Raw genomic sequence first — 27765 nt, 5'->3', positions numbered from 1 at the left:
ACCCTTTAGGACACTGCGCCCCCAAGCGCCCTCTAGCGCCCCCTAGCGCCCCCCTAGGGCCCCTGTCCACCTGCAACAGAGTGAGCCATGCGGGAGAAGAGCCACTGCACACTTCTACTCGTGCCCTGCTCTGCAGCGTTGCCGTAGAAGCCTTCACAGTCCGGCTTCACCGATGAAACAGAAACGTGCGCATAATTACATCAAAAACAGACGATGACGTGGAAAATGTCACACATTGAGGCAGGCGAGTGGAGGTGCACGATGAAAACTGGTTACAAAGTCGGGTCAAAAGGATGGGATTAGGAACAGTGCATGTTTCTTGTTGAGAAAGCCTTACTTGGACTTCAAGCACAGAGAGAGATAAAGAGGCTGGGGTTTAAATCAGAGTCTTAAGGCAGCGGGGGAGTGGAGGAGGAAGTGGCCAGCTCAGGGGCACCGGCAGGCTCCGCCACGCTGGATGGAATACTCTTTCCAGCTCGGTTGCCACGGAGACTGGTTGAGGTCAAGGTAGGGCTGGATTCTGAAGTGACAATGATGGAAGGTATTTGGCTCGAATGGTCCATGACTGTGCATGGCTGCAACAGAGGAGAGAGAGAGAGAGAGAGAGAGAGAAGGAGAGAGAAAGAGAGAGAGCATATCATTCTGCTTTGGAATGTAGGTTTCATTAAAGTATGTTTCTTATCTGGCCTGTCAGATTATATTTATGACTTGCTATTGTGAAGTGCAATGCATTCCTGTGCAAGATAATCCTTCCACAACTTTCAAAACGAGTGACTAGTTACAGGATACATTTTGTACCAACATTCTTAAGTACAGTATAACAGCAACTGTTCTCTATCTTTTCATTCATTTCCTTTCAGGCCCTACTTATTGAAGGTACGCTAAACTATTTCTGGTGATGGGGTTCTTTGAATATCCATAATTTCTTAGGAAATGAGGAAATAATTATAAAAAAATTCTCAGAGATTTGTAAAAGACCCCTGCTCCAGCCAGGAAAGCTTTTAGCATCCAGAATCCAATATGCGGGGCACATTTCGTTTTGCTCCACCTACAGAGGAACAACAGGAACTTTCACCCTTCATTCATCTCAGAGGGAGATCAGTGGCTGTTTGTTGTGGGTGATATCAGAGACCTGAGGAACAGTGGATCCACTTCCCAGACTTTCCCTTTGGGGGACACAATGCAGATTGGTCCAAATTGACCAGTTCTTTTTTGAGTGAGATGATTCCACCAGATGGCAGCCTAGAGCTGAAATGGTTAAGTACCAAAGGCCCCTTTAGTTTTTGGAGCAGAGATGACATTTTATGCTGAACGTTAGTAGTAGGATATGACTCTTTTCCTGTTTACTTAGTTTAATAGTTTGTGTAAATTGACCATCTTGTTGTTTGGTTAAAACAAAGCAAATTCAAAGCCCCTGAGGTCATGTGGTTCATGGGAAGAATTCTGTGTAAAAAACACAGATGTCTGATGCTAAGATCAAGAAAAATCTCCTTTGGGAAATTAATAGGATAAATTTATATAGTAGTGAGAGTCCTGAGAATTTGGTTCAAGTGGGGATCAGGCGGATGTATCGATATCAGTCAGGGGGTGGCGCTAGAGGAGTCTTGTTCACATCAAACCCATAGAGACTACAAGATTGTTTTGAGATTCTTGTCATCAAAACGGATTTTCTTGGAAAAATCTGGAGTATAACCTTTCATTAGTGGGGACATTTCAGGGGAAAAACAATGCATTTGTTCATGCAAAAACATCCCCGCCCTTAAAATAGCAAACCAATTTTTCTTTTCAGTGAGTCCCAAAACATTGAGAGGGGCAACCTTTAATCCATTAATGAGCCATGTCCACAAGCTTCCCCTCTAACCATAGGATACTGACAGAACCAGAGATGAGGAAGACAGAGAGAGAGTGAAAGATAGGAAGAGAGAGAGAGGGGAGAGGGCAAGAGAATATGAGCCAAGAAGAGATGGAATCAGAAGGGCAGAGAGAAAGAGAGATAAGGAGTCTGGACGAAAGATAAGAGAGGGTGAGGGGGGAGGAAGAGAGAAAGAGGCCGACTGCAATGAAAGAGACATTGCAAGAGGAGAAAGGGATGAGGAGGAGAGATGGAGAGAGGGCACAGCAGAGGGGAAAAGCCGAGAACCTGTCTAGTGCCATCTCTTCCACAATTAGCGCAAATGTGGCTGATGATGTCCCCGATAACAGCTCTCCCAGTGGCCACTGAGCCGTCACAAACACTCCCACTCCTCATCCGGACGCGGCACACACCACACAGGCCAACGAGGCGCAGGAGTGAGGCGGGGGAGCAGAGAGCCGGAGTCGGGAGCGTCACTCACGCATCTTCCATTAACTCCGGCCGACTCGCCGGCTCTTCCATATTTCAGAAGGGTCCTTAGTGACACAGAACGCGGAACACAATTAGGACGAAGCCTCCCATCTTTAACGTGACGCAGTGTCCCCTGGTGGGTCAGAGGTGGACGGCTCCGAAGTGCTTCGTCTGTGTCCTTTCGGTGGTCAAGTGGATGTGTGTTGCTGCTGTTTGATTGTGTTTTGGAAAACTCACTCAGAGACCGACTAAAACAAACTCATTCATGCAAAAGGAGGCAATCTGCCAGGCAGAGCAAGAGCCCTGAAATCAATAGCTGCTAACCAGTGAGGGTAGACGACTGGCCACGGTGACGTCAGTCAGGGAGACGGCGTCTGCATCCATCAGGGTCTACAGAGAAGACAGAAAAAGGGGGAAGGACACGCAAGGTCTGAACTGAAAGGCCATTTTGAAATGTAGCAATACACTGTAGATTTTAATAAACAGGTGTATTCCTTTGGAAACAATGATATAAAAATGATTGTTATGGCTGTCTCGGAACGGCAGGTTGGTCATTCCTTCACTGTCCATGCACACTGATAAGAGAAGCAGCAACAAGTAAAGACAGTGACGTAAGCACTGCACTTTCAACCCCACTGCCGCGCTAGAAAGAGCGGAATTAGTTTTTCCCGCTGAGAAGCAGGTCATCGAACGATGCCTTGAGGATATGGACACTCCCGCTCTTGGCCAGTTGCGGGATTATGAGAGGGACCGTCAGATTAGGCCGGCCAGCGAGGAAAGGGAGTCAGCACTAATCTGGCAGCGGAGGCGGTGGAGGCCGCGGAGAGCCGGCCTGGCCGGGCAGACACTGACCCACATCAGCCTGTGGAGCTGAGCCAGCCCATTAGAGCCCAGGGCCTCGTCCCTCGGACGGCCTCGGCTGGCCAGTGGAAAAACTAGAGGAAAATCAATGTCTCACTCACCCCTAACAAGTCGATATGTTCAATGGCTTGCATTCATTCACATAAAAAAAGGAAAATGGCGCTAAGAAATCTTCCCACAGTGTGAAACGCTGTGAAACTCTGCAGTCGCTGTTGCACAATCCACCCAATAGCCTTAATTCTTCTGGGGACTAATCTGATCATGTATGACCTGCTGCATTTATGCTAAAGCATGTCTCTGTCAGTTACACAACCACCTTGGCTGGATAACACGCTCTTTCCATTTCCTCGTATTATGGCGCACAAATGGATTGATTTGCTCTAGATTATTGCCTGTAACTGATACGTCTCTTTCCATGGAGTTGTTTTGTGATGGACCACTCACATTGTAGTTCTTTTGAACCTCAACTAGAAAATGGATCTGGTACACCACTGAGAACTTCTACTAATGGAATTATTTAAGTGGTTCCAGAGTACTGCTTGCTCATAAAATGTATAATATGTGCAAGTGGATTAGGTACTTGGGAGTTCAGAAATGATTTAAGACTGGTAAATAATGAGTGCAGTTGTTAATATTGGTCACACATGCATGGGTCACGTGCCGTATGAAACGAGAGTAGCGACTCACTCTGATCTGCTGAGACCGGCTGCGACCCACTTCTGTTGGGCTTTGGCCCGACTTCTTGTCCGCGGTGCCGGAATCGAGACGATGCACTTTGACCTTGAGCGAGCTGGTGGGCCTCAGGTTGACCAGCTCCGCAGTGTCCCGTCTCGGCACGTCACAGGACATCTGCCGACTGACCGGACGAGAACCCATGCTGGAGAGATCTCCGTCCAGATCTGTCCACCCCTGAGTGAGCACACACATGCCCACACACCCACAATTGAGCACTGACCGAGATACACACACTAGCCGTGGAGATGTGCAGGGCGGGCAGGGGCGAGGCTGGTTCTTACCGACTCGCTGTCGGACACGGAGGACAGGCAAGGCTTGACGGTGCGGTGGTAGTTGCTGTTCTCGGACGACTGGCTGGTGACGGTGGAGCGGCGGGTGGACATGAAGCTGCTGCTGGCGAAGCGGTCTCGGCGCGGGACACACATGATCACGCCCAGCCACGGGATATACTTAGCGATGGCTGACCTGAGGACAGAGAGGAACAGAGACCAGAGGGAACCAGGGACAAAGGTACAGCCATCACATGATCTGGTGATTGTAATATAGTGTGAATGCAAATTCCAGAACAGCATTACATCTCTGGGGTGGACTGATTTCACAGACCCATTCACAGATGTTACAGGGTTAATGCTAAATACAAGCGTCATAGGATACAGATGGAGCATGATTGCAGGAATATGATATATTATTATCCCTATCCTGAAAGCTCTGAGAGCATCTCTGACTGTGAGGATAAATAGACCATGACACATGTGGTTTGTGAAGTGTGGGGTAAGTGCTGTAACACTGCAGCCGACCTAAAACGGGGAGGTGAGCGGTGCGCAGGTGTATGAAGGGCTGGATTGGGACTCCAGCATTGATTTCCTCCTCTTAAAGGTTACAGTGAAAGATTGTGTGAGACAAGTGTGTGCAATCACAACATCTCCCATTTCTGGACTCGGCTGGACCGAGTGTTCAGCGAGTGCTGGATTTCAAAGCGGAGGGCTCGGGCGGCCTGCGAAAGCATCTTTCTCCTCTCCAGAGGAAGAGGGCTTGGAGTGCATAAACACCGAGTTGCTTGCTTGTTAGGAGGCAAAGTGAGTCACTCTTCCCTGGAGAGGATTATCTCGTTTTCCTTCAAAGGGCAGAGCGCTTCAGGCACCTGTACAGTTTTTGTTTTTTGCTATTTTTTCCTCTCCGCGGCCCGTAAAAACTGTTCATGAACTTCTAATAAAATTTGACACGATGATAGCAAACAGCCCAGTCCAGCAGTCCAAATATTCTGACATCTTTTCTTGCTTTCATGATTTCGGTGTCTGTTCTCGGCTCTATCTTACACCTGCAACAGAGTAAATTTGGCCTGACATTTCAAGTATATAAAGGAGGGAAAAAACAGCACTTAAAAACTCGAGAGCCTTTAGCGTTATGATAATTGTCACGGTTGATGTGTTGCCGAATGGAAAGGTCACACCTTCGCTGGGAATTCTCATTTCTCCCCTGAGCTTTTGAAATGCTGCCAAACAAACGTGCATGTGTTCCCCTCGACACGTGGAGTCAGGCTGGCCTTATGGGCCTGACTACTTATGACCTTACCGCTGCCATATGTGCTTTACGACAAAAACGGGGCGTGCTGGAGCTGCAGTAGCGTCGCTGCCAGACAATCGGTCAGACCTGGGCCTGCTCAATTCCTGTCACGTCTTTGTTCTAACATGTATGATTGTGTCTACAAAAGCCCAGCTGCCATCATTTAATGGAAGTAAAAGTCGGGTCACTAATTCTCCATTACTTCAACAGTGCAGCTGCCATAATTGCCGTGTGATGGTGATGGTGATGGTGATGGTGGTGTGTGTGTGTGTGTGTGTGTGTGTGTGTGTGTGTGTGTGTGTGTGTGTGTGTGTGTGGCAAGGGAGGGGAGGGGAGGGGGAGCATACTGTAATAACAACACACTGTACCTGTACTTGGGATGTGTGATGGCGTAGATTATGGGGTTGTGGATGGCAGAGGCCTTGGCAATCACCGCCGGCACAGAATGAATGTATGGTGTGAGTTTGTCTGCATAGCTAGAGGGAGGAAAGTGGAAGAAACAGATTAAACATAAACACGATGGACTCACAAATGGGTGTTGTATAACTCACATGAGAGAAGGTAATAGCTAGCTGAAAACTAGAGCATCTTCAGAGAAACAGGGTAACCTTGTTCTGCTCAAAAACATGAACATGTGGAGATATACAGTATGCACGCAGGTACTGTACTGGTATGTTGTTAAATAGTTATGAAGCGAATTATGATTTCAAAGATCTCAAATACCCTTGTTTTCTCATTGCTTAAAAGGAGAATATTCATTATATTCTCTCATTTCTGTCCATAGATACCTTTGGGAGGACAAGGTAATACTTTTGTCTAACTGTGTTTCTAACAATAATTAAGATTTTCATTGAACATATTTTGTAATTTCATGGGTTTATTTAAAGTAGAAAATTAGCTGCCTGGAGAGGTGACAGTGCAGTGAAGTAACCCTCAAATTTTGTTATCAAAATGGAAATTTACAGACAGAAGTCCAAATCATTAGATAAGCAAACAAAACTGCTACTTTTCAGCCACATCATGCTGTTGTTTACAGTATTAGCATGTCATTACCATTTGAAAAGATGAAAGAAATGATTACCAGTAGGTCACATTTATTCTGGTTATAATGAACCTACCAGCCAGGGAACTATTTCATTACTGATCAAACATAGACGACAGGAACATTCACTCACTGGCTAAATAATGAGACATGTTTGACACATGAAGGCCTTACATGTGTGGCCTTTAGCTGCCGTAACACTGTATTCTGACAGAACTGCTGAGCAGCACCCCTAAATGACCTTCACACTGAGGTTGTACATACACTTTTTTCAAAGTTTCAAATTATCCTACAAAAATACATTTATTGGATAATTTGAGGACCTCTGCATGGTTGTAACAATGGAGTATTATTTGAATGATCTGATATAATAGCCTGACATAATGTTATTGCTACTACACTGCACATACTGTAGATAAGGCATTATGTAAACATAGTGTTGCAGTTGCTGTTGTGTTTTGGAACCATTACTGTGCACACATGACTACAGCATCATTTGTTTTCTATGAGACCCGGCGTCTATCAGTTTCTCAGTTTCATCCTTATAAGAGCAAAATAGATATGGACATGCAGTATAAACAATGTGTACAGATACAGTAGGTACCCAAAGCACTTTACAGTGGAACCTCACTTCAACCACCACCAATGTAACATGTGATACTGTAACTGATCGGTTCAGTTGTTAAAGGATAAGACGTTTAAAGAAGTTGAGTGTAAGTTGTAAGCTCTGTATAAATGAACAGACTGACCCTTACCCAGCAAAGGCAGTGAGTGCCACACACGAGTATGGCGACCAGGAGATGACATAAAGGAGGATGACGATGAGAGCCACCTTCGCCATCTTCCACTCGTTCTGCATGTGGTTGAACCTCCTCACAGAGTCTTTCGTGCTCTCCCCATTGATTCTTCCCACCGCCCTGACAGCATACACAAGAGAGATGAGAAGTGACCATGCATAATAATCAAGACCATATTGACCCTCTCCATCATCACCCAATTGATTCTGCTGCACTGATATCTTAATCATTTGCGTCATGAGGAACTGTAACTGCTGTCTTATGGCTTGTGTAATCTTTTTAACTGCCCCCTTGGTACCTGTTGGTGTTGCGGATGGCGCGGAAGATAAAGAAGTAGCAGTAGATGATGACGAAGAGGGGGATGAAGAAGACGAAGGTGAAGAGGAGCATGGTGTAGGCCCTCACTGATGGAGTGAAGGTCATGTAGTCCCACGAGCAGGAAGTCATCAGGCCCTCTGGGACATAGGCACCTATAGCAACAAATGACACTGTATCAAAGTGTGTGTGTGTGTGTGTGTGTGTGCGCGTGCGCGTGTGCGTGCCTGTGCCTGTGTCTGTGTCTGTGTCTGTGTCTGTGTGTGTGTGTGTGTGTGTGTGTCTGTGTGTAAGAGAGAAAGCATGTGGATGGGTTAACAGGAGAGACAATGAAAGGAGACAGAGAGTGAAAGAGAGTGGGAGAAAGAGAGAGATAACCCAAAAAACTCACTCCATCCAAAGAAAGGAGGCAGACTCCAGCCCATGGAGTAAATCCAGGCCGCTGCCAGGATGAGCAGGGCTCGCTTGCGGGACATCTTCCCAATGGACGCCAGTGGCCGGGTGATCACAAAGTAGCGGTCCACTGCGATGACCATGAGGGTAATCATGGAGCAAATCCCGAACAGAGCCCCGCAGAAGGCATAGAACTCACAGGCTGCCAAAGGGGAACAACAGAGACACGACACTGAAACCTCATTTCCGAAACACTGAGGCACACTGAAACCATCTCATTAAGTATTCATTCAGTCATTCACTTTTTATTTGGCTAATTAAGCAGACAAAATGTAACACATACAATACAGTAATGGTTATTATTCACAGTATGTATTATTGGTGCTAATTTCATGGGGGAAGCCACAAGAAGGTAGGCTGCACTGTCTCTAGTATCTCTGTGTCTAGTATCTGTGCTCATTTCCAGTTCACTGAGATACTCATGGACACATTCTCCTACTCCTTCACCACCTCCAAGTGTGATTCCTTCATCTCCTTCTTCAAAACCAAGATCCATAACCAACTGGCCCATAGTTATCCCTTCTTCACCCCTGGACCCCCACTCCTCTCCCCCTCCTCCATCCCACTCACATTCTCACTCCAGTCACTGAAGCCGATGTATCCACCATCATCACCAGTATGAAGTCGTCAACCTCTCCCCTTGACCCAATCCCCACATTTCTCGCCAAGGCCTGCCTCCCCTCACTCTCCCCTCTCATCAACTACCGCCCCATCTCAAACCTCCTACTGTACTTCTGTCCAAAACCTTGGAACGAGCTGCCGCTACTCAACTTCAAATTCACTTCAACTCCAATAACCTCTATGAACAATGCAAGAAAGGATGCAAGAAAACTTTCTCCAATTCAACTGCAATGAATCAGAGATGCTCATAATTGATCCAAACTCCCTCACCAGAACTTTTCACTTAACATTGATGGCTCCAACATCACCCCCTCCACCAGCAACCTTAGAATCTTCTTCGGCCACACCCCCTACTTTATACCACGTGTCAACCACATCACCAGGAGACCATTGCAACAGCATTCTTTACTACCCAACAAAACTACCAATAAAGTACCAATACGACCAGAACTAGCTGCCCTCCTTCTCACCTCCACCCATCATCGTGACCACATCATCCCTCTCCTCCACAACCTCCACTAGCTCCCAGTCAAGCAGAGGATCAACTTCTAAATACTTCTCCTCACATTCAAAGCACTAACCTTGCCCCTATACCTCTCTGACCTCCTCATCTGCCACACTCCCACCTGCCACCTCAAGGTCCATCGATGCAAACACACCATCTGCACTAAACTCCAGATCTGAGGCAACAGGGCTTTCTCAGCTGCTGCCCCCTCCCTCTGGAACGCCCTCCCCCACCAAATAGTCAAACATCCATCCTTAAAATAGACCCTCAAAACTCACATCTTCAAACTTACTTTTTTCTTTTAAAAGACTTTCCCAACTCCTCCTTTTCTTTTTTTCATTGCCCACCTCTCTAGCTTTGCCCTCTGCTTTATCCATGCACCTGTGTGTTTTCTTTCCTCTGTTTATGTAATCTTGTCTAGTACTGTACATTGTCTGTTTGTCTGTACCTGTGTATAGAAACTGTGAAGTGTCTTTGAGTGTCTAGAGCATTATGAAAAATAAATGCATTATTATTATTATTATTATTATTATTATTATTATTATTATTATACTAGTCTTGCTCGGCTCCTCTCAATGTGTTCACCAAGGATGATGCTGGGAGTGGGACTTAGTTGAGCTGTTTTCACTGTCCAATACCATCTGATTTAGCAGCCCGACTAAAGGGTCACAGCTGGCCTGACAGCTAACCCTCTCAGGTGGGCGTCTTTTACCTGATGAGGGTCTGACAGGGCGAAGTGACGGCCAGATGATTAAATCCAGTCTGAAAGCATCAAACAGTGTGCAGATTTAGCCTCGCTTGAATGAGTTTGCTTTGATCTGTCACCTGTCTTTTTGATTCGTTTGAGGTTTCTTTTGTTTTGATTGAGGATGTTTTCTTTTTGTTTAGCACTTGGCACATACACAGACAACAGTGAGTTACAGTGACATCCAAAGTTAACATTCAGCAAAATGTTTGTGATTGTCACAAGGAAAATATGATTGCATCTTATAATGTCATATTTGTTCATATAAAGAGTGCATAAAAGGTTACTCAGCAACTCCTAAGTACCATCTAATATCAGTATAAATAATCACAACAAACAAATGGATAAATATAATCATAGAAACAGATTGACAGATTAAAGAAAATGGGTTATGTATTTACTTGTCTTTGTTTATGGATTATGTTTGCCCTGAGAGAGCCCCATTGGTAAGCTCAGTCAGGACTATTTGAGGAGGAATTCTGGCTTTCCTGTGATGAGCGTGTGCCCACTTTCAGAGATAAAACAGTATTAATTAAAGCCTTTCCCTGATGGTAGTCCAGGAAGTGATTAATACTGAAATGGAATGAGGCACAGACAATAACACAATGGGAGATGAGAAGCTTGGAGTAACTACGAGGAGGGAAAAAAAACGAGACCAGAGGAGTTGGAATGAAGGAAGGCAAGTAGATAGATAGTGCACAAAAAGGAGAGAGTGACAATGAAAGAAACAAAAGGAGAAGAAGGGGAGAAAATCAGGAGGCAGGACTGAGGGAAAGAGATTGAGAGAGAAAAAGAGGGAAAGAGAGAGAGAGAGAGAGAGAGAGAGAGAGAGGAAATAAGTGACCTGGAATCAAAACACAGGCAGGATTGTAACGGTGGGTGCCTCACTTCTGGGAAGAGACCATTAGAGGATTAGAATGCGATGAAGGTTTAGCTTTGTTCAAGGGATTTCTACTCAATCAAACAAATGAGGGGCGAGTGTCTGTACAGTATTTGAGTGTGTGCACGAGGCTGTGTGTGTATGCGCGCATGTGTGTGTATGTGTGTGTATGTGTGTGTATGTGTGTGTGTGTGTGTGCGTGTGTGTGTGTGTGTGTGTGTGTGTGTGTGTGTGCGCGCTTACTGTATGTGTGTGCACACGTGGGTGTATGTGTAGGTGTATGTGTGTGTGTGAAAGAGAGGAAGAGGGGATGCCTTTATATGCTTGCATCCATGTACAATATAATGTGTCTATCTGAAATATGTACCACAAGTTTGACCATATATGAAGAGCAAAACGTTCTGAAAAGTTCTGAAACAACTGGCATTTAAAGACAGTGCTGGTGGCTATGCAAAGGATGAGTGGAAGTCAAGTGAATTTTGATTCATAATGCGTCAGATCATGTCCACATTCTCAGAGTGTTGAGGTAAAAGTGTGAAGTTTCTGGAAGGATTACAAAGCCAAGCAGCCATGGAAAATAAGATAGAGGATAGACAGTAAAACTGCATCACTGCTCTGTTCTGAATTGACATGGACCATTTCAGAAGACGGTCATGAGATTATCTAATGAGTTGAGGCACCGGATCATGGTGTCTAATCGTCTACTCTGAGGCCAGAGAGGTCCTTCAGTCACCTAGGAGACCCGAGCCAAGCCAATAAGATCATGGCCATGATGGAAGGCGATGAAAGGCATTAATATCGCAGGCTTCCATATATAGCCACGGGCGTACAAATGTCTGTGGGTCAAATATGTGGCCATGAGTCTGCAATCATGCTTCATAATCTTCAACTGCCCAGGGAGGCTTTCAGGAGAACTGCACAACATGAAAGGTCATGGAGAGAAAGAAACTAATTAAAGACAAGTGTAAAGGAAGGGCAAGACAACTGGATATAGTGATAGATAGATAGAGAGAGTGAGGAGAGGATTGTCTGTGTCTACACACGTAACAGTATGTGTGTCTACTTGTTTATTACAATGCATTGCATTACACATAAAGACAAGAGCATGGCTACTCAAATGCCACATCACAAAAAAGGATGAAGTTAGACATAACTGCCTATTTGAAAGTCTAAAAGTGACAATATAACTCCAAAACTTTGGACACTAAAGAGTTCGGGTGAGGCTGACAGAATGACAGAACGATGACTCATGAGTCAGTGCTGAAAGAAGAGCTCTTCCTATTGTGAATTGAATCTTGAAAGGTTTTAGAATTCACATTGGTCCTTGTCACTCTACAGGGCTGTGTTGGTCGCACTACTGTTTGCAGAAATGGCAGAGATGATCAAAACAGCCAAGCGCCAAGCAAAGGTTTTTTTATACCATTGTTCTATCATCATTATGTTTCTCTTTATTTTATTTTATTTTATCTGATTTGATTTCTTATGTAGCCATTTTGTATGTTGTATTATATTATTATTTGTGATTTTGTTATTTTCCATATTTAGTCATTTGTAAAGCACTCTCGGTCAACCCTGTTGTATATCATAAATAAATTGACTTGACTTGACTAGTCAAATGACTTTCCCAGTAAAAAAGGCCAATCCCTTCACTCACGCATCATCTCCATCTCAGCATCATGAAGTCTACTTTGGGCACACAAAGCATTTTGCCATTCTGGACAAGGCCAAATAAAGTTCAGTTTAGCCCACAGGCCAGGACATACTCTATCATTACACATTCTGACAGCTACTTAATGGACATTTAATCCTTTGTTGACAAATAACTTCTACACGCAACTTTTAGTGAACACACGACATGCAGTTGGTCATTGTCAAGGGCACAGGGAATGACGTCATGGGCTGTTATGGACTTGAAAGTTAAACTACTGTGCAAGTTCTGCAAGTTCAAGCTTGTCTGAGCTGATAACTTAATTCTGTTGAAAAGCCTATAAGATGACAGGCTTGGGGCACATAGACAAAGGGAGCCTGGGACTTCCCCATGGAGGGGACATCTGAGGCTGAGGGAGCAGCAGCAGCAGCAGGCTGATGGGCAGCTCCTCTAGTCTTACCTCTCTCCCCAAAGACCCAGCGCTTGTGCATGCTGTTGGTGAAGAAGGTAGGCGTCTGCGTGATGCACATCAGGAAGTCGGCGATGGCCAGATTGATGATGAACATGTTGGAAGGCGTGCGCAGGCCTCTGCTCCTGCAAGACACCACACACACACACACACACACACACACACACACACACACACACACAGAATAGACGCATGAGAAGTTTAAAAACATGGTGTGTGTGTGTGTGTGGGGGGGGGGGGGGGGGGGGCAGGGGCGGGTAGTGTAAAGTGTCTGATGAGTCTTGTGATAAATCAAACGTGTGCGTTTGAAGCGCGACCTTCCTCCCGGGGCCTCTCTGGCTGTGAGGAGCAGCAGCACCCATCTCAGTGCCCGAGGCGCTTACTCAACACAGATGATTGGCTGGACCTGAGAGATTGGATAAATCTCTTCCCTCTGGGCTCTGCTCTCTCCTCCTCTGTCTCTCACACTCCTCCTCCTCCTCCTCCTGTCTCACGGTGCCCCCCCTCCCTCCTACTCTCTGCATGTTTCTCACTCTCCCTCAAACGCCCTCCATCTCCTCCTGTCTTAAACCTATCTTCTCTCCTCTCCCACTTTCATGTTCCATCCTTTCTCATGTCTTATTTTTCTTCTCTCCTCCTTTCATCAATTCCTTCTGTGTCTCTTCTCCTCTCATCTCCACTCCTCTCATCTGTCCTCTCCAACTGTCTTCCAGGTGTTTTGCTGCCAATGGGAATTGGCTCCAGGCCCCTCAGGTCTCTCTGTGAGGAGCATACAAACACATCACTGGGAGCAAAGCATGCTGGGCCTCGAGAGTACATCCCCTTGCTTCTGAGAACCATTTAAGAATCTGTCTTAGGTCAATTCTGATACATAATATTCCCCCCAGATTTCACTGAAAGCAATCCCAGCCTGATTCATTCCATGTGTGGGCCGCATGTTAATTATGGTTAGACAGTAGAGGACGAGATGGAAGAGTAACGTTCTAGAGGAAGGGTTCTAAAGAGGAAAGGTTCTATAAAGGAATGCCTCTTACTTGCAGAAGGCGTAAATGACCAGGAAGTTGCCCACCATGCCAGTGATGCCCACAGCTAGGATGACGGAGCCGATGGTGTAGTGGGCATGGTCTGGGACATCCACGGTGGGGAAGGGATAGCGAGCATCTCCCACCATTGCCACCTGGAAGCAAAGATGAGATTGTGAAACAGCTGATGACAACTGACAAATGCTGTGCAGTTATGGTATGGGATTGTGCGGTTTGACTGACAAGTTTCAGAAAATATGTGACATGACTTGTGCGGATTTAGTGTGTGAGCAGTTTTAAACCAACTGTACCTAAAGCGTACAGCTGGCGTTTAGTATAATGGTGATTCTGCCCTGAGAAAACTGCAGATAAGTTCCTCCTGGGATTATGGGGTTTCCACAACAGCATAACAGATGCAGCACATCTGAATGTGACTGTCACATACTGTGACCCTAACTGCTGTCAATCACTGTATCGACAGGCAAGCTGGAGCAATCAACTTGAATGTGAACCTGAACACAATGACAGGTCACAGCGGCACTTAGTTACACTTTCAGTGAAAATACAAATCGCATCAGAGGAGTGACAGAGCTGAATTAATGAGTTTATAATCTTTCCTCTTGGAGTGGATTAGTGTGTGTGCGTGTGTGTCTGTGTCTGTGTGTGTCCATCCATCCTAGTGTGTGTGTGTGTGTGTCTGTCTGTGTGTGTGTGTGTTTGTGTGTGTTTGTGAGAGTGTCTGTAAATACAGTTATTTCCGTGATATAATGGAATAATCCGTTGGCCTCATCAGACACAGAAAGATGCGGCAAAGATTCCTCGTGTCTACCCTTCATTCACCACCAGCATAGAAGGCCTGATTACTGTAGAAGATTTTAGATTTATTCTGCTTATCCAGAGTGGTTCAAATGCCCTTCTTAACATCAGAGAGATTCATACCTCCCTTTGAAGCAGTTAGATCTAGCAGAAAAGGGCACCATTGGGCAGATCTCACTCAAGGCCCTAGGTCTTGGCCTGGTCTGCTCCTCTCATTAAAGAAGAGTTTGGTCTGTTCCAGCGTATAGCCTTGATAGAATTGAGATGATAGCTAAGTATCATTTTGAACCAGACAAATATTAACGCCAACTGGAATGTTAGATTTCTCTCTCTCTCTCTCTCTCTTCTCTCTCTCTCTCTCTCTCACACACATTCTCAAATTATAATACATTTCCGAAGATGTTCAAACTAAAGCCATCTTGTGCCATTGCATTCTTACAGACATGTTGGACTTTCATCTTACAGTTTCCCAGTGGTATGCTCATTCTTATGCCCATATGCCCATACAGTGTTGTCTGTCAGATTGCTAGCTCTGGTGCTAGTTCATTTAAACTTCTCAAGGAGTTTGGCGAATTATACTGTAAGCGTAATGAAAATGTAAAAAAAATCAAATAAAATACTTTGTGGGTGTGTAATTATCTGAAAAATAATTGTTGTTGTTAAGATGGCTGATCCCACATGTTGACTTAAGTATTCAGATCCTTGTGACCATCAGCATTTAGCTCAGGTGCCTCACATTCCACTTGATCATCTCTGAGAGAGGTGCACAAAAGGTATCACGGCTGAAAATGAGCATCAGAGCAAAACCCAAGCCATGGCATCATGATGTCAAATGAAGTTTGAAAGCACTTGAGTATTGGGGACAACTTTGTGAGTGGCCAAACCCAAATCTGAATTCAATCAAATATCTCTGGAGAACCCTTCAAAAAGTCTGTTCACGGTTGGTCCTCATCCAACCTGACAGAGCATGAGAGTGTCTGCAGAGAAGAGTGGAAGAAAATCCCCACTTCCCGGTGTGCAAAATTTGTTTTGCCATGAAGTCTGGAGGATGTAATTGCTACGAAAGTTGTTAATTCAATTATTGAGTAAAGGGCCTGCATACTTGTCAATGTGCCATTTCAGGATTTAATACATTTGCTTTTTTTTGTTCAAAATCCTGTTTTTGCTTTGTCATGATAGGTTATTGAGTGTGGAATGATATAATTGGAAATAATTGAAATGGTTTTAGCTACAACATAACACAAATTTAAAAAGTGAAGGGTTGTGAATATTTTCTGACTGCATGCATATGTGTCATGCATATTTGAATCCTTGTGTAACATATTTTTGCTAAAGATGTTTGCCATTTGAAGTGAACTAAACAAATGAAAAGGTTTTCATCTTTACTGAAAATGCAGAAATGTAGCCTCAATTGTAAAAGTAACCTCAATTATAAAAATCATATACAATTATAAAAAAGTTCTTTAAAGTAAAGGCTGTTGTATAACTCGGAAAACTATTTCCAATTTCCCTTAAAAGGATAAATGTTTTTTGATTCAAATGAGATGATTACAAAAAATATTTCAGTGCATTTGTCTTATCATATAAACACATAGCTTTTCCCATGTCTGATGTTCCTAAAACACATAATACCCTCTGTTTTTAGACATATTAAATGTGACGTTGTAAAGTCAAACGGCCAAAAGAGCATGAGACACAGAGGCCTGGAGCTTACTGCAGGCAGTTAAGAGCAAGCAGCCACAGCCATTCCCTGCTTGCCACATTGCAGCACTCTATTCTCCACATTGCTTCACATTCCCCACTGAGACATTTTGATCACATTCTGTATTGCTGGAAGACTAGATTTGAACCCAAATGTACTGTATAGTTCTGATATTATTAATAAGGAGAAGCATTAATGTAATTATGAATGTAATAACAGTGAGACAATGTAGTTCGTATTGTATTATAAATGTAATAACACTGGTGTAACACTATTATAAAGTAGGCTACCAGAATGCTTTGAATAAAGATTTAACGGTCATGTTCATGAGGCCATGCTGCTCTCAGGCCAGGCATTGCATTTGCATTCCACAGTAGTGGTGGTTGATAATGCTGAAGTGTGCACCATGCTGAGAGTGTTTAAGCCACTTGTTTCTCTATCTCTCTCTCTCTCACACACACACACACACACACACACACACACACACACACACACACATCAATATCTTAATCCAAAGCAGCAATCAATGTCTATTTACTAAACCAAAAGTGGTGAAGTAGGTGACAGGTGCTGTCTGTGAATCCCCCCCACGCTGTTTGCCACTGTGCCACTTGAGCATGATCAGCAGTAATCCATAGAAATGGCAACAAATAGATGTGCTGTTGGGTTCAGGACATGGGCTGCCTTTAGTCAGCGGAGCAGCAGAGAAAAGCCCCTCATTACGCGGCGGCTCTTTTAGATGAGGACGGAACTCCAGCGCACAGCCTGCAGCACAGCTGTTGAGTCCACACTAGCAACGCACCAGGACCGCTCCCACAGCTGGGGCAGCGCAGCATGTCAGCGCACTGAGAACTGTGCGTAGGTGCACGCCTGTGCTGCTTAGAGGATGGTCCACTAGTGAAGGCCCCAACTGGACACAGATGTTTTCACCACAGATGTTCTACCCAGGGTCTCTTTTTCACAGCCACAACCCACTGGAGGGAACGAGTAACGACTTATTGACAACTTATTTGATTTTCACATCATTTAAAGTTTCCAAGATAAATGATGATCTAATAATAGATAAATTAATGCCAGATTACTTATTGGAAAAAATGACCTGAGTGTATATTTCAGTAATTGTCATGTTAGCTAAGATCTTATTTGTCAGTGATGATATTTCCAGTAAATTTACTTTTACAATGCTAATGTTGTATTCTACTTTTACATGTACATGTACATGCTGTATGCTAACTAAAGTGCATAACAATGTGTAGGAAGATGTGTATTTGGAAGTTGGGAGAGGGCATGTGGCAAGTGAATAATTGTAAACACAGGGATCAGTCAATTCAATTAGATGTCTGTTAGTTGTGTGGCATAAGCCCAGTGATTTTAGAATAGCTAAGGGATATTGTTGGTCATGACACAAAACAAAGCTCCTCAAATCTCACTCGGGCCTAGTTGCTGTGGAGCATTTGTGATATACTCTACCTTTCAGAGGTTTGGAGTCACTTAGAATTGTCCTTGTTTTCATCCTGTTTTATTTTTTATTTATTATTGTGTTCAAATGGAGCACTTAATGTGCTGTGTATAAAAGGTGCTATACAAATAAAGCTTATTATTATTAATATTATTATCATCATTTGCTCATTTGATGGTGAACTGTTCATCTGCTGTTATATTGCATGCCTTTCAACTCTAACTGACCTCGAACTTCAGTACAGCATCTTTGGAATGTGTGTGCTATTGACCTCACTTACACTTATTATATCTGGTTGATGTGTTCTCATAGGCTATATGTTGATAATTTTCTACCTCAAACACTCACCGAAAGTGTCTGTGGCTCTGCCTTACGTATCAGTGAAGTTTCCGAGAGCTCTGTCCATGGTTTGCCTGTGCCTGGTGTGTCTTAGTTAGCCTCACATGGAAGAAGAATAGTTTAAATGACTTTGCAGGTTGGGATGTCTGTGAAGGTATTGCCAATGCATAATTGTACAGGTCTCTCCACAGTAGTTTAAGTGCTATCTCTTGGGCTATTACACACACACATGGAGTAACAGATCAACACCGTCATGGCCACATGCACACAGCATTTCAGGCTATTGCTCTTATCTCCTCACTCCCACTTTGAGAGTCCAGGATGTGGCAGTGAGGCGGTGAGGGGTCAGTGTGAGCTGGCCAGAGCCCCCATATCTCCTGCCTTGAGCGTGACTGCACTCCTCTCATTAGTGCTGCTTAATGGAGCGGCTGGGGGTCCCCGGGCTCTCGCGGGGCCGCGTCACTTGATGTGGGGGGGGGGGGGCAGCCATGTGAGAGACACCTTGGCACTGCTAATAAAGAGTGCTGACCGGAGAAGTGGAGAGTTTGGTCGAGTGGTCAACGAGGCGCCCCAGCAGGTGAGGGCGGTGGCGGAGTCCTCCTCATGACTCAGAGTGGTCAGAGGCAGGAAGTCAGGTCCAGATCTCAGTGTCACTGCGCAGCATCAGGGTGTGCCACTGCACGCACGGCACGCTACTGTGATGTGGCCAGGAGAGAGGAGAAACTGGTGGGTGAGAGAGGGCTGTGAGTACAGCCAAATAGAGCGATGATCCCAGGGAGATTCAGACCATGTCACTGACCTTGGCTACCCTCACAGCAAACAGTTTTACCACCAGAATATTGCTGACTGTTATGAGTCAACGCATGTCACTTACACTGTCCTATTAGTATCACATACATACACTAATGATGAGAGACAAGAGATGGGGTTGTTCAGAGAACAGGTGCATTTCAGTGTAGTCTATAAAGGTGTCAGTCATGACTATTCTGTTGTACTGCTATACTGCAGAATGCTGATGCACCAGTCCTGCTCCTCTAATGCCTTTGTCTGAAGTTTTGACAGATTAGAGGGGATGCTGTGCGTATTCTAGTCGGCCGCCACAAGATTCTGTGATTGATCCTATTTAAAAAAAGGTGAATACAGAAAATCAAAGAGCTTCTTCCAAACCGCCCAACCTGAAGATCACACCAGGTGTGTTGCATTTCTCCCTATTCTGTCCTTTTCATTTAGATTCTTTCGTTTTCACAGCTGCATGCACTATTTCATTATCCCTGGCCAAATGGACAAGAATTGAGTCCGTGTTGCATCAGTTGTGCTGTTCTCTCCTCTCTCATTGTCCTTTGCCTGAGTACATTAGAGGTCATCACAATGTTATCATATTATATCACTGCTTACAGAAAATCCTTTCCGAAGAATTGGCTGAGGAGACAGAGCTCTGTGACGGTGCTGTTGTGTTTGGTCCCTGTGGCGGCTTAATCATCTCCTGTTTTTAACAAAGGCAACTCCAAGACATTACAGAAATTGTGAAGGAAAATGGAAATATGGGAGACATTTGGAAATATGGAAATATTGTAAAATGTTGTAAAATGTTAAATACTTCATACCTGAACAACACAGGAAGAATTCTCATGTATTTCACAGGTCAAAGGACAAGTTTTATCTCAACTGAAACCTTAGTGTCCAGTTGAGACAGATGCCAGTATGGAATCAAGACATCATAGAATCATATGAATATAAAAAAAATGAAACAGATTAGGTCACATAACTGAAGGTTAGTATGAATATGTCTCCCACTGCCACTGAGTGAAAAAGGCAAAAGTGGTCTCCTGCTTTTACAGCTGTTTCTGAAGCAGTAAAAACAGGAGATGAATTAGCTGCTACAGTGACCAAACACAACACAAACCCCACCACACCAAGCCCCCTCTCTCCTCAGCCAATTCTGAGCAGACAAGCAATCTCAATTCAACTTCTCGTTCCCCCTGTTCATTTCTCAGGTGAGTGCACATTCATCAATGCCGAAAGAAGAGGTGCCTGTCTGCATATGGAAGCATGTGCGTATGCTATAAATTAGTTAGATTTGTTCCCTCTATTTTCAGCTTATTGCCATTTCATTTGCCTGAACATTACTTATCCGGGAGAGACAGCTGTACTCACAAACAGCAGTGCGTAAGCTCAGCTTAGCATCCTGTAACTTGAGTCAGGATAAGTAGAATCTACTTAATCAGAGCAGATAAAGTATAGGGAGCACAACAGTGCCACCTAGGACTCCAACTGTACAACCAGCACATCATCCAGAGACTCTCCTCTGGCCGTATAGAGAGGGACCGTAGTTGACCAGTTCAAAGCAATTACAGCATTTGCACGGTGTCTTAGGGTCACTCTGTGTTTTTCGTTTTCCGTCTCGAAACTCATTCTGGTTGTGATATTTATACAATGCTGCTGCCAACACAAATCCCACTCTTAATCATTTTGAAATGTATACTTTGAGAGTCTTAGACCTTGAGATTTTCTAAGAAGTTCTCGCATCTGTTTGTTTTCTTTGTTTTTTTATCCTTTTTTCACATGACTGATAGTCTCCAGAGTCACGAGGAAGAATCACATTGCAAAGTGTGTCAGTCATGACATCACAGATCCATTATATGCTATAGGAGCTCTGCATACTATACACGTAGTGCCATCCATACCCCTCGCACAAAAGGACCCCCATTTCAGTCAAGCAACGCTCCACAAAAGGTTAATAGTTTCCATCATTATGGTTAATTAGGCAGCAGGTCTGCTTCTCTATTCATTAGGTGGCACATCCTGCAGTAGCTCAGCTTTGTGTCTTCCCATGCACTTCTCTCTCCTGTGCAAATTGTCATGCCAGACAGGTCAGTGCTGTAGGAGTGGTGAAGTCCCTGAGTATCTGTTACTGAAATGTGCCATTTTATTTGCATTTACGTAGTTACTTTTTTCAGTTATTGTTGCTGTTATTATTAAGTATGATTAAGTGACTAAAAGTGGTGACTGTTGAGTTGCAAAATACAGTATGAAAACCAATGGACCAGAAACATTCGCAATCCTCCTGTGACAATCAATGTGTTCAATCAGACAGACTGCTATCACTGTCTGTTTAACCCTTTACGTCTTTCTCTCTCTCTCTCTCTCTCTCTCTCTCTCTTTCTCATGTTTCTCTTTTTTGTATGTTTGTGTAATATGGACATTTAAAGTTGCTATAACAGAATAAACACCAGCAGTGGTCACATTATGCTGAATGTATTTATTTGTATCATTTGATATAGCCCTAATTAGATGTTCATGTGTACAGTACTTTCATGTAACCCACAGAAAAACCCTGTGACCACAATAATGCCTTCTTCGTGCCATGAGCTGAAACCATCTTCTGACTGTCCAGAAGCCTGCACACTTGGAATAAATACTCTGGCAGACAAGAATGCATTTCTGTTGCAACTATCATGCTAGATCTTCAAAGAAACTTCCACACACATGGCAATGGATTTGATAGTAATTTGACAGTAATACCACAGAGTGATTAGCTAAGACTTGTTAATCCTGACAACCTCATCCAGAACAAGATTCTATTAAGATTGTGGATTCAGTTCATTATTAGTGAATTACCATGGTACTGGTATTAGCCAGTAATTGCTGATGCTGTAATACCACTGAGTGATAGAAATGTCTGCCGTATGATAATGGCGCAACTGACAGTAAAACCGTTTGAATTGAAATTATTGTATAAAAAACTACAATACAAGGTGAAGGAAAATTGGCACACATGACAAAATGTGTCCACTCATATCCATAGTGCTGCTATTGCCTTTCATTTCATTTCACTATTTAGGACAGTTGATTAGGAGAATATAGGCCACATGTAAGACAGTATGATACACACCTGGCAAAAGTATAGCTGGCGATATTAAAGGTCGTGTCTAGTGTGCTCTAAGCACCCCATTTGACAAATGGTTTTCAAAATACTGCCTTTTCCCAAATTCTCCCTAAAGATATCAGAAGACATGCTATTGGATTCAATAGAATCGTCACTCCTGTTTGCAAGAATTTATTTATTTATTTGATATTCCACATAGTCATGCAGGCGCACTCTCTCTCGAGCGCGTAGTGAGTCATGACCGCTGACCAGTGCGGACAGGTGCTTCAGCGTTTGCTCATCCTGTTCACGAAGAACTTTACGGGGAGTTAGGCTGACATCAGTCACGAACTGTTGCCAGATTCAACTATTTCTCTGTGTACCTTGGACTCGAGGCCCTCAGTTTGCCAAGTTCAGTCGAACCAGAATGCACGTGATGAAATTAGGGAATGCAATGGTTACAGATGGAGAGGCATTACTTAACTTAAGCTTATACCATACCATATTTTTTTCTAATTTTCACAGATTTATCAGACTCCTATACTCTACTGTAAATGCATTTGACTTTGCACTTAACTAAAGTCTCCACAGAACCGCCAGTTAGACCTTGTACAAGTTTTCCTCAATGAGCCGAGGAGTGGTAGACTTCAGGATATCTACATGAGGGGATACTCCACCTTCTCCCACTTTTACAATCATTGCTCACACTCTTGTAAGATGATGACAATACACGATCGTATTTCTCCACTTTATCGAATAGGTCCGCCTCCACATAAATGATAAATGAGCAAACCACTTCATCTAAGCATTTCATGAATATGTTTTTACCACAATGTCAGGTATACGCTCACTACTCGCCATTCAAATTCTGTCCAAAGAATTCTGTCAAATTCTGTCTGTGTTTTCTGTTGAATGTGACATGTGAAATAATCGCTGTGAATGAGTCCATTGAGTATTTCCCATTCATGTGCAGTTCAGGGGCCTCATTTATAAAAGTATCGCGTAGAAACCATCGTTCATTTGATCTTAGATCATTTCTGATATGATCGTACGTGTGATTCAGAGAAACGAACGTACGCACAAAAAAACGTGCGTACGCCACTCTTGCAGATGTGGCCATTATAAATCGCAAATGAACGTGAATTTGTGCGCAGCCGGGTGATTTTAGGTCTCCGCCTTGTACACGCCCCCTCATCAATATCATTAGCATAGGCTTTAATGCAATCAATGGCTGAGTTGTACCTAAAATACATATATTGAAAACTGTAAAGGCCTAGCCTATGCCATCTGATGTTAACCTATGTGTATGCGCTGTTAGTTCGAATAATTAATTATAATTTTCCAAGCAGCGCTTTCTGGAAATAAATATGCATCCATGTCCATTGTCCTCTGCTTGCTTTTATTCCTTCTGCTTGCAGTAATGTAGTAGGCAATGTGTGGCAAATGTAGTAGGTTTACTTTGGTAATAGAACATAGTAGGCTACCTTATGACGGAAATACCTACAGTACATCATACTAATTTAGGCCAGTATGGCGTTTCCAATATGACCCAGGGTTAGATACTGCCCATGTAGCCTACGGCGGACTACATTATAAGCGAGATACTGTATGTCATGTAGACCGAACGTTTATGGATAGGCTATGTTTTTACTGTATAGCGAATAGTATAAGTAGTTCACCGGTCATTCTTCATTCATTCTGCGCGTCGGGATTCAAGCAATATCGATGTCAGCGACTGTTTACTTTCAAGAATGTCCAGTGACCTTTAGGCCTACCTTTATATATTTTTATATTTTAGCCTGCATTATCCTAATTGTTATTATCCACGTATTGCCATCTGGTCTTGGGCACTGCCATCAGACACAGGCTATGCAATCAGACGCATGCAGATCTAGTAACCCATGCAGATCAAGTACCCACACTATAACTCATTGCAACTCGGCCGCCATTATGAAGATGCAAAACTCTGCTTTTCAGAGGATAGATTATGTCTATTTACCTTTATATATTTTTATATAAAGTGGGTAACCCATGAATTCTGTGATCACGGTAATGCGCCTGTACGTGCGTTTGATAAAGGCAACAATGCAATTACCGTGAGAATGGAATGTTAACACCAAATTCTTGAATTTCCCCTTGGGGATCAATAAAATATCTATCTATCTATCTATCTATCTATCTATCTATCTATCTATAGATTATGTATATTTGCGATGTAAAGATGCTGAAAAATACCTGTCCATATATAGCCTACATTATAATATGATCTTTCTGTTGTGGAGCTTGGAATATCATGAACGCAAGTCATATTTCCCTCTTCTAAACAAGCGTAAATGGACACTTTATGGTCAATATCGATGGGAACATTAAATATATAGATGACTCTATGGCCTGCCTGCTTTTTTGAATGCTATGAAATAGATAAGATAGCCTAGACATGGCACGGGTGTAGTAGTAAAATAAGAAGTGGGTAACCCATGAATTCTGTGATCACGGTAATGCGCCGTTTCATAACGCATTCAGAATATGTTTGATTATGGTAGAGGATATTATCAAGTGTTTATAAAATAGATAGATAGATAGATAGGCTAGATAGGTAGATAGATAGATAGATAGATAGATAGATAGATAGATAGATAGATACTTTATTGATCCCCAAGGGGAAATTCAAGATTGGATTAAATGGTTCGTGTTGATGAGTGTTCATATTGTGAATGCAGATAATACAGTGTGCTTTTTCAATGTTAAAAGTTGAAATAGGTGAATACGTCTTTGGAGAGGTTGATAAACTCTAGTTTTGAAATGCCTGGGGTGAATAAACTGCGTTTACTTACTTTTAGCCTCCACTTTTAGCCTCCACTACAATATTATAGGATTTTTTCACTTTCCTTTTCCAACCTTTAAAAATTAGTTAAAACTTCAACTTCTATACTTACTACTTACAACTTCTGCTGATATTGATCATGCATATGTTAGAGAACTACATGAGATCGTTGGTCTTCTTGGAATTTTGAGAATTCATCGCATTTGGACCTCAGATTACTTGCAGTACCCTGGCACTACCACAAGGAAATGGTCGTACGTCAGGTTGGAACCTGACGTGGAGATAAGCACTTTTCCACGTCAAAGACGGTCTTTATAAATCTGAGCGTTGGCATGGATTTGAGCGTACGCACGGTCTTAGATCAAATCTGTGCGTAAGAAAGTTTTATAAATGAGGCCCCTGAATTTGCACGATCCTAGACACTAGACGGGCACGCGTGACGCGTCATTCACAAACACCGAAGTTCATTCGGTGCGCTCGTTTATTACACTTGCGCTTTCTTAAAAAAGAAAGAAACAATACATCCACAGCGCAATTCATTCCTCCAAATACACAATCTTTTGGACTTATCACAACCTAACGTACCGCCGCTAATGCATTGCTGGAGTAAAATACATCCCTCGCCACGGTGCGCAAAAAGACGCGTAATATACATAACAGCTGGTCCGCTTACCGAGGTGGAGAGAGCGGGCAGTTCCATCAATTTGTAGGCACTGACAGCGCTGTAATTCCATGGTGTCTCCGTCTCTGTTACGCTACCGGTACCGTGAGGATCCAGAGTAGGGGTGCCCTTGATGACCGGCGGGAGCGTGGTCATCATTGCCGGGCTGGTGTCCACGTTGACGAGAGAGCGGACGCTTTAGTTCCATAAACCGCGCATCACTTTTTCATTTCCCATTCACGGCGTGACGGGCTGACCGAAAGTGTGAGAAGTAGATTGCACTATGCCCGTTCTGCTTCAGCCTCCCTTCCCTCTCTAAAGCCCGCTGATGCGCTGAGTTTGGTGGCCTAACTACGTATGGGATGGAAATGTGTGTGTGGAGTGCGTGAGCGCAGACATGCAAGTATAGATTATAGTGTGCTTGTGGGTGTGCCACAGCTGTTCACCTACTGTATAATATCTGATAAGAATGCCTGCAGTGGAATTATTTATTTTTCCTAGAATGAATGTGTGTGTGTGTGTGTCTCTCTCTCTCTCTCTCTCTCTCTCTCTCTCTGTGTGTCCGTGTGTGTGTTGGGGTGAAGCAAGTGCAATTTCTATCTCTCTCTTTCTTTCTTTCTCTCTATCTCTTTTAGTCTCCATCCCAGGTTCATTCCAATTAATATGTAGTTGCCTCTGTGCACAAACAGACTTTTGAGCAGTGTTTTAGAGGACTGCTTCAAATGCCTCATTCTGTCCGCATAGCTAATGCATCCTGTAATTACACATGGGGAAATAGCTCAGCATATTTTTCACACTTCTACTTACAGTATGTGACCTGTTTACTTGCCTAGAATCCATACTTAATGACTCTCACGTACATTGCTTGTTTCAAGTCATCGTATCATCGACTTGCATAGTTAAATCCGTTACAAAGAACTTTCCCTCCAGGATTGAGCTAGGGTTTGTTGTGATTGTTGCCAAAAGTGACTCAGCTTTCTGCAAGAAACATTTGTGTCTTTTTGTGGTGCTCTTGAGTTCAATAAAATCAATCACAAATTATGTTATGACTTTGAATTATTTGTGGAAATATTATTATAATGTCAGACATTTGCATCCTCTGGACTGAGAGAAGAAATTGAGAGTGGTACGTCTGAACTGATTAAGCAAGTTTCAACAACCGCTCATGGTTTCACAAATGGGCAGCCATAGTGGCAAGTGGCAAGACATTGAGTTTGCTTGACCTAGTATGCAGGGAGAAAAGATCAATGCATTCACAATGAAAATCGTCTAAAGTGCTTTCCTGAGGTTAAGAACAGGATATGGGGCATTCTTGGGGTCAGCGACAAAGACTGCCTTTGTTACCCAAGAGCAGCGGAAAAGGGCTGTTTACCCAGTAAGTAACCATTGTGTAATCCGTCGACGTATGAATGTGTATGTAACAGTTTCTCATGATTGATCCTCTTGTTCAGCTCTGGCTGCTCTCCATATTTTCATCATAAGACTGGCTGCCCAGTGGGCTGACCAATAGCCACGCAGAGAGGCCAGATGGAGAAGAATGCCAGAGATTTGCGCTGCCATGCGCTGTTGAGGTTGAACCCAGAAAGGATGCTTCATTTCAGGCACCTGTACATGAAGAGGACATTGTGCTGCTTTGCACTGAAATGTAGAAGGGAAACAAAACGGGGCTGTTGTTGTTCAAGAAGTACCACAACATGTCTATTTCTTCAGTGGCACAAAAAAAGGAAACAAACAACACAAACGACAGAAAAGTGGAGAGAGCTCTTGGGGAGGAAGCATGGGGTCTGTTTTGAAAGGCAACCTTTCACCTTTGCCCTCCAACCTGAGCTGGCCATGCCTGGGAAAGACTGTCGGGGTCTAGAGTTCAAAATATAGATCACAATGGCAGACAGCGTTACGAGTGCCCAGCACTGCAAAAGTGGCCCATTAGTCTTTGTGTACTGCTGATATTTGAAAGTGCCATGCATTTGAATATGTGCCCAGGAGTTTTCCCCGCACTGTTCAGATTGCTATTCAGTTTACACCGTTTTAAAAACTATGCTTCATGCTGTTGTACCCTGCTATGTCTAACTTTAATAAATCAATCTGGATCTGAATGATTTTTAAGTTAGTCTGCACAT

At 43.5% G+C, this 27765-nt stretch overlaps 1 protein-coding gene across 1 annotated transcript; it reads right to left on the bottom strand.

Annotated features, from left to right (window-relative positions):
* Positions 1–53: 53 nt before the first annotated feature.
* opn4b (opsin 4b) lies at positions 54–25699 on the bottom strand. Its single transcript, XM_062518804.1, has 12 exons — positions 25658–25699; positions 13992–14134; positions 12949–13082; positions 8028–8231; positions 7620–7791; positions 7280–7441; positions 5851–5958; positions 4201–4384; positions 3882–4093; positions 2929–2941; positions 2648–2713; positions 54–164 (listed from the first exon to the last, which is right to left on the bottom strand). The coding sequence occupies exons 1-12, from the start codon at positions 25682–25684 to the stop codon at positions 54–56; spliced, it is 1536 nt and encodes a 511-aa protein (XP_062374788.1). The 5' UTR covers positions 25685–25699.
* Between the last annotated feature and the right edge of the window lie 2066 nt (positions 25700–27765).

Source organism: Sardina pilchardus, chromosome 17, assembly GCF_963854185.1.
Source record: "Sardina pilchardus chromosome 17, fSarPil1.1, whole genome shotgun sequence".
NCBI lineage: Eukaryota > Metazoa > Chordata > Actinopteri > Clupeiformes > Clupeidae > Sardina > Sardina pilchardus.
The sequence above is the reverse complement of the archived record's forward strand: the minus strand, read 5'-3'. Positions and strand labels throughout refer to the sequence as shown.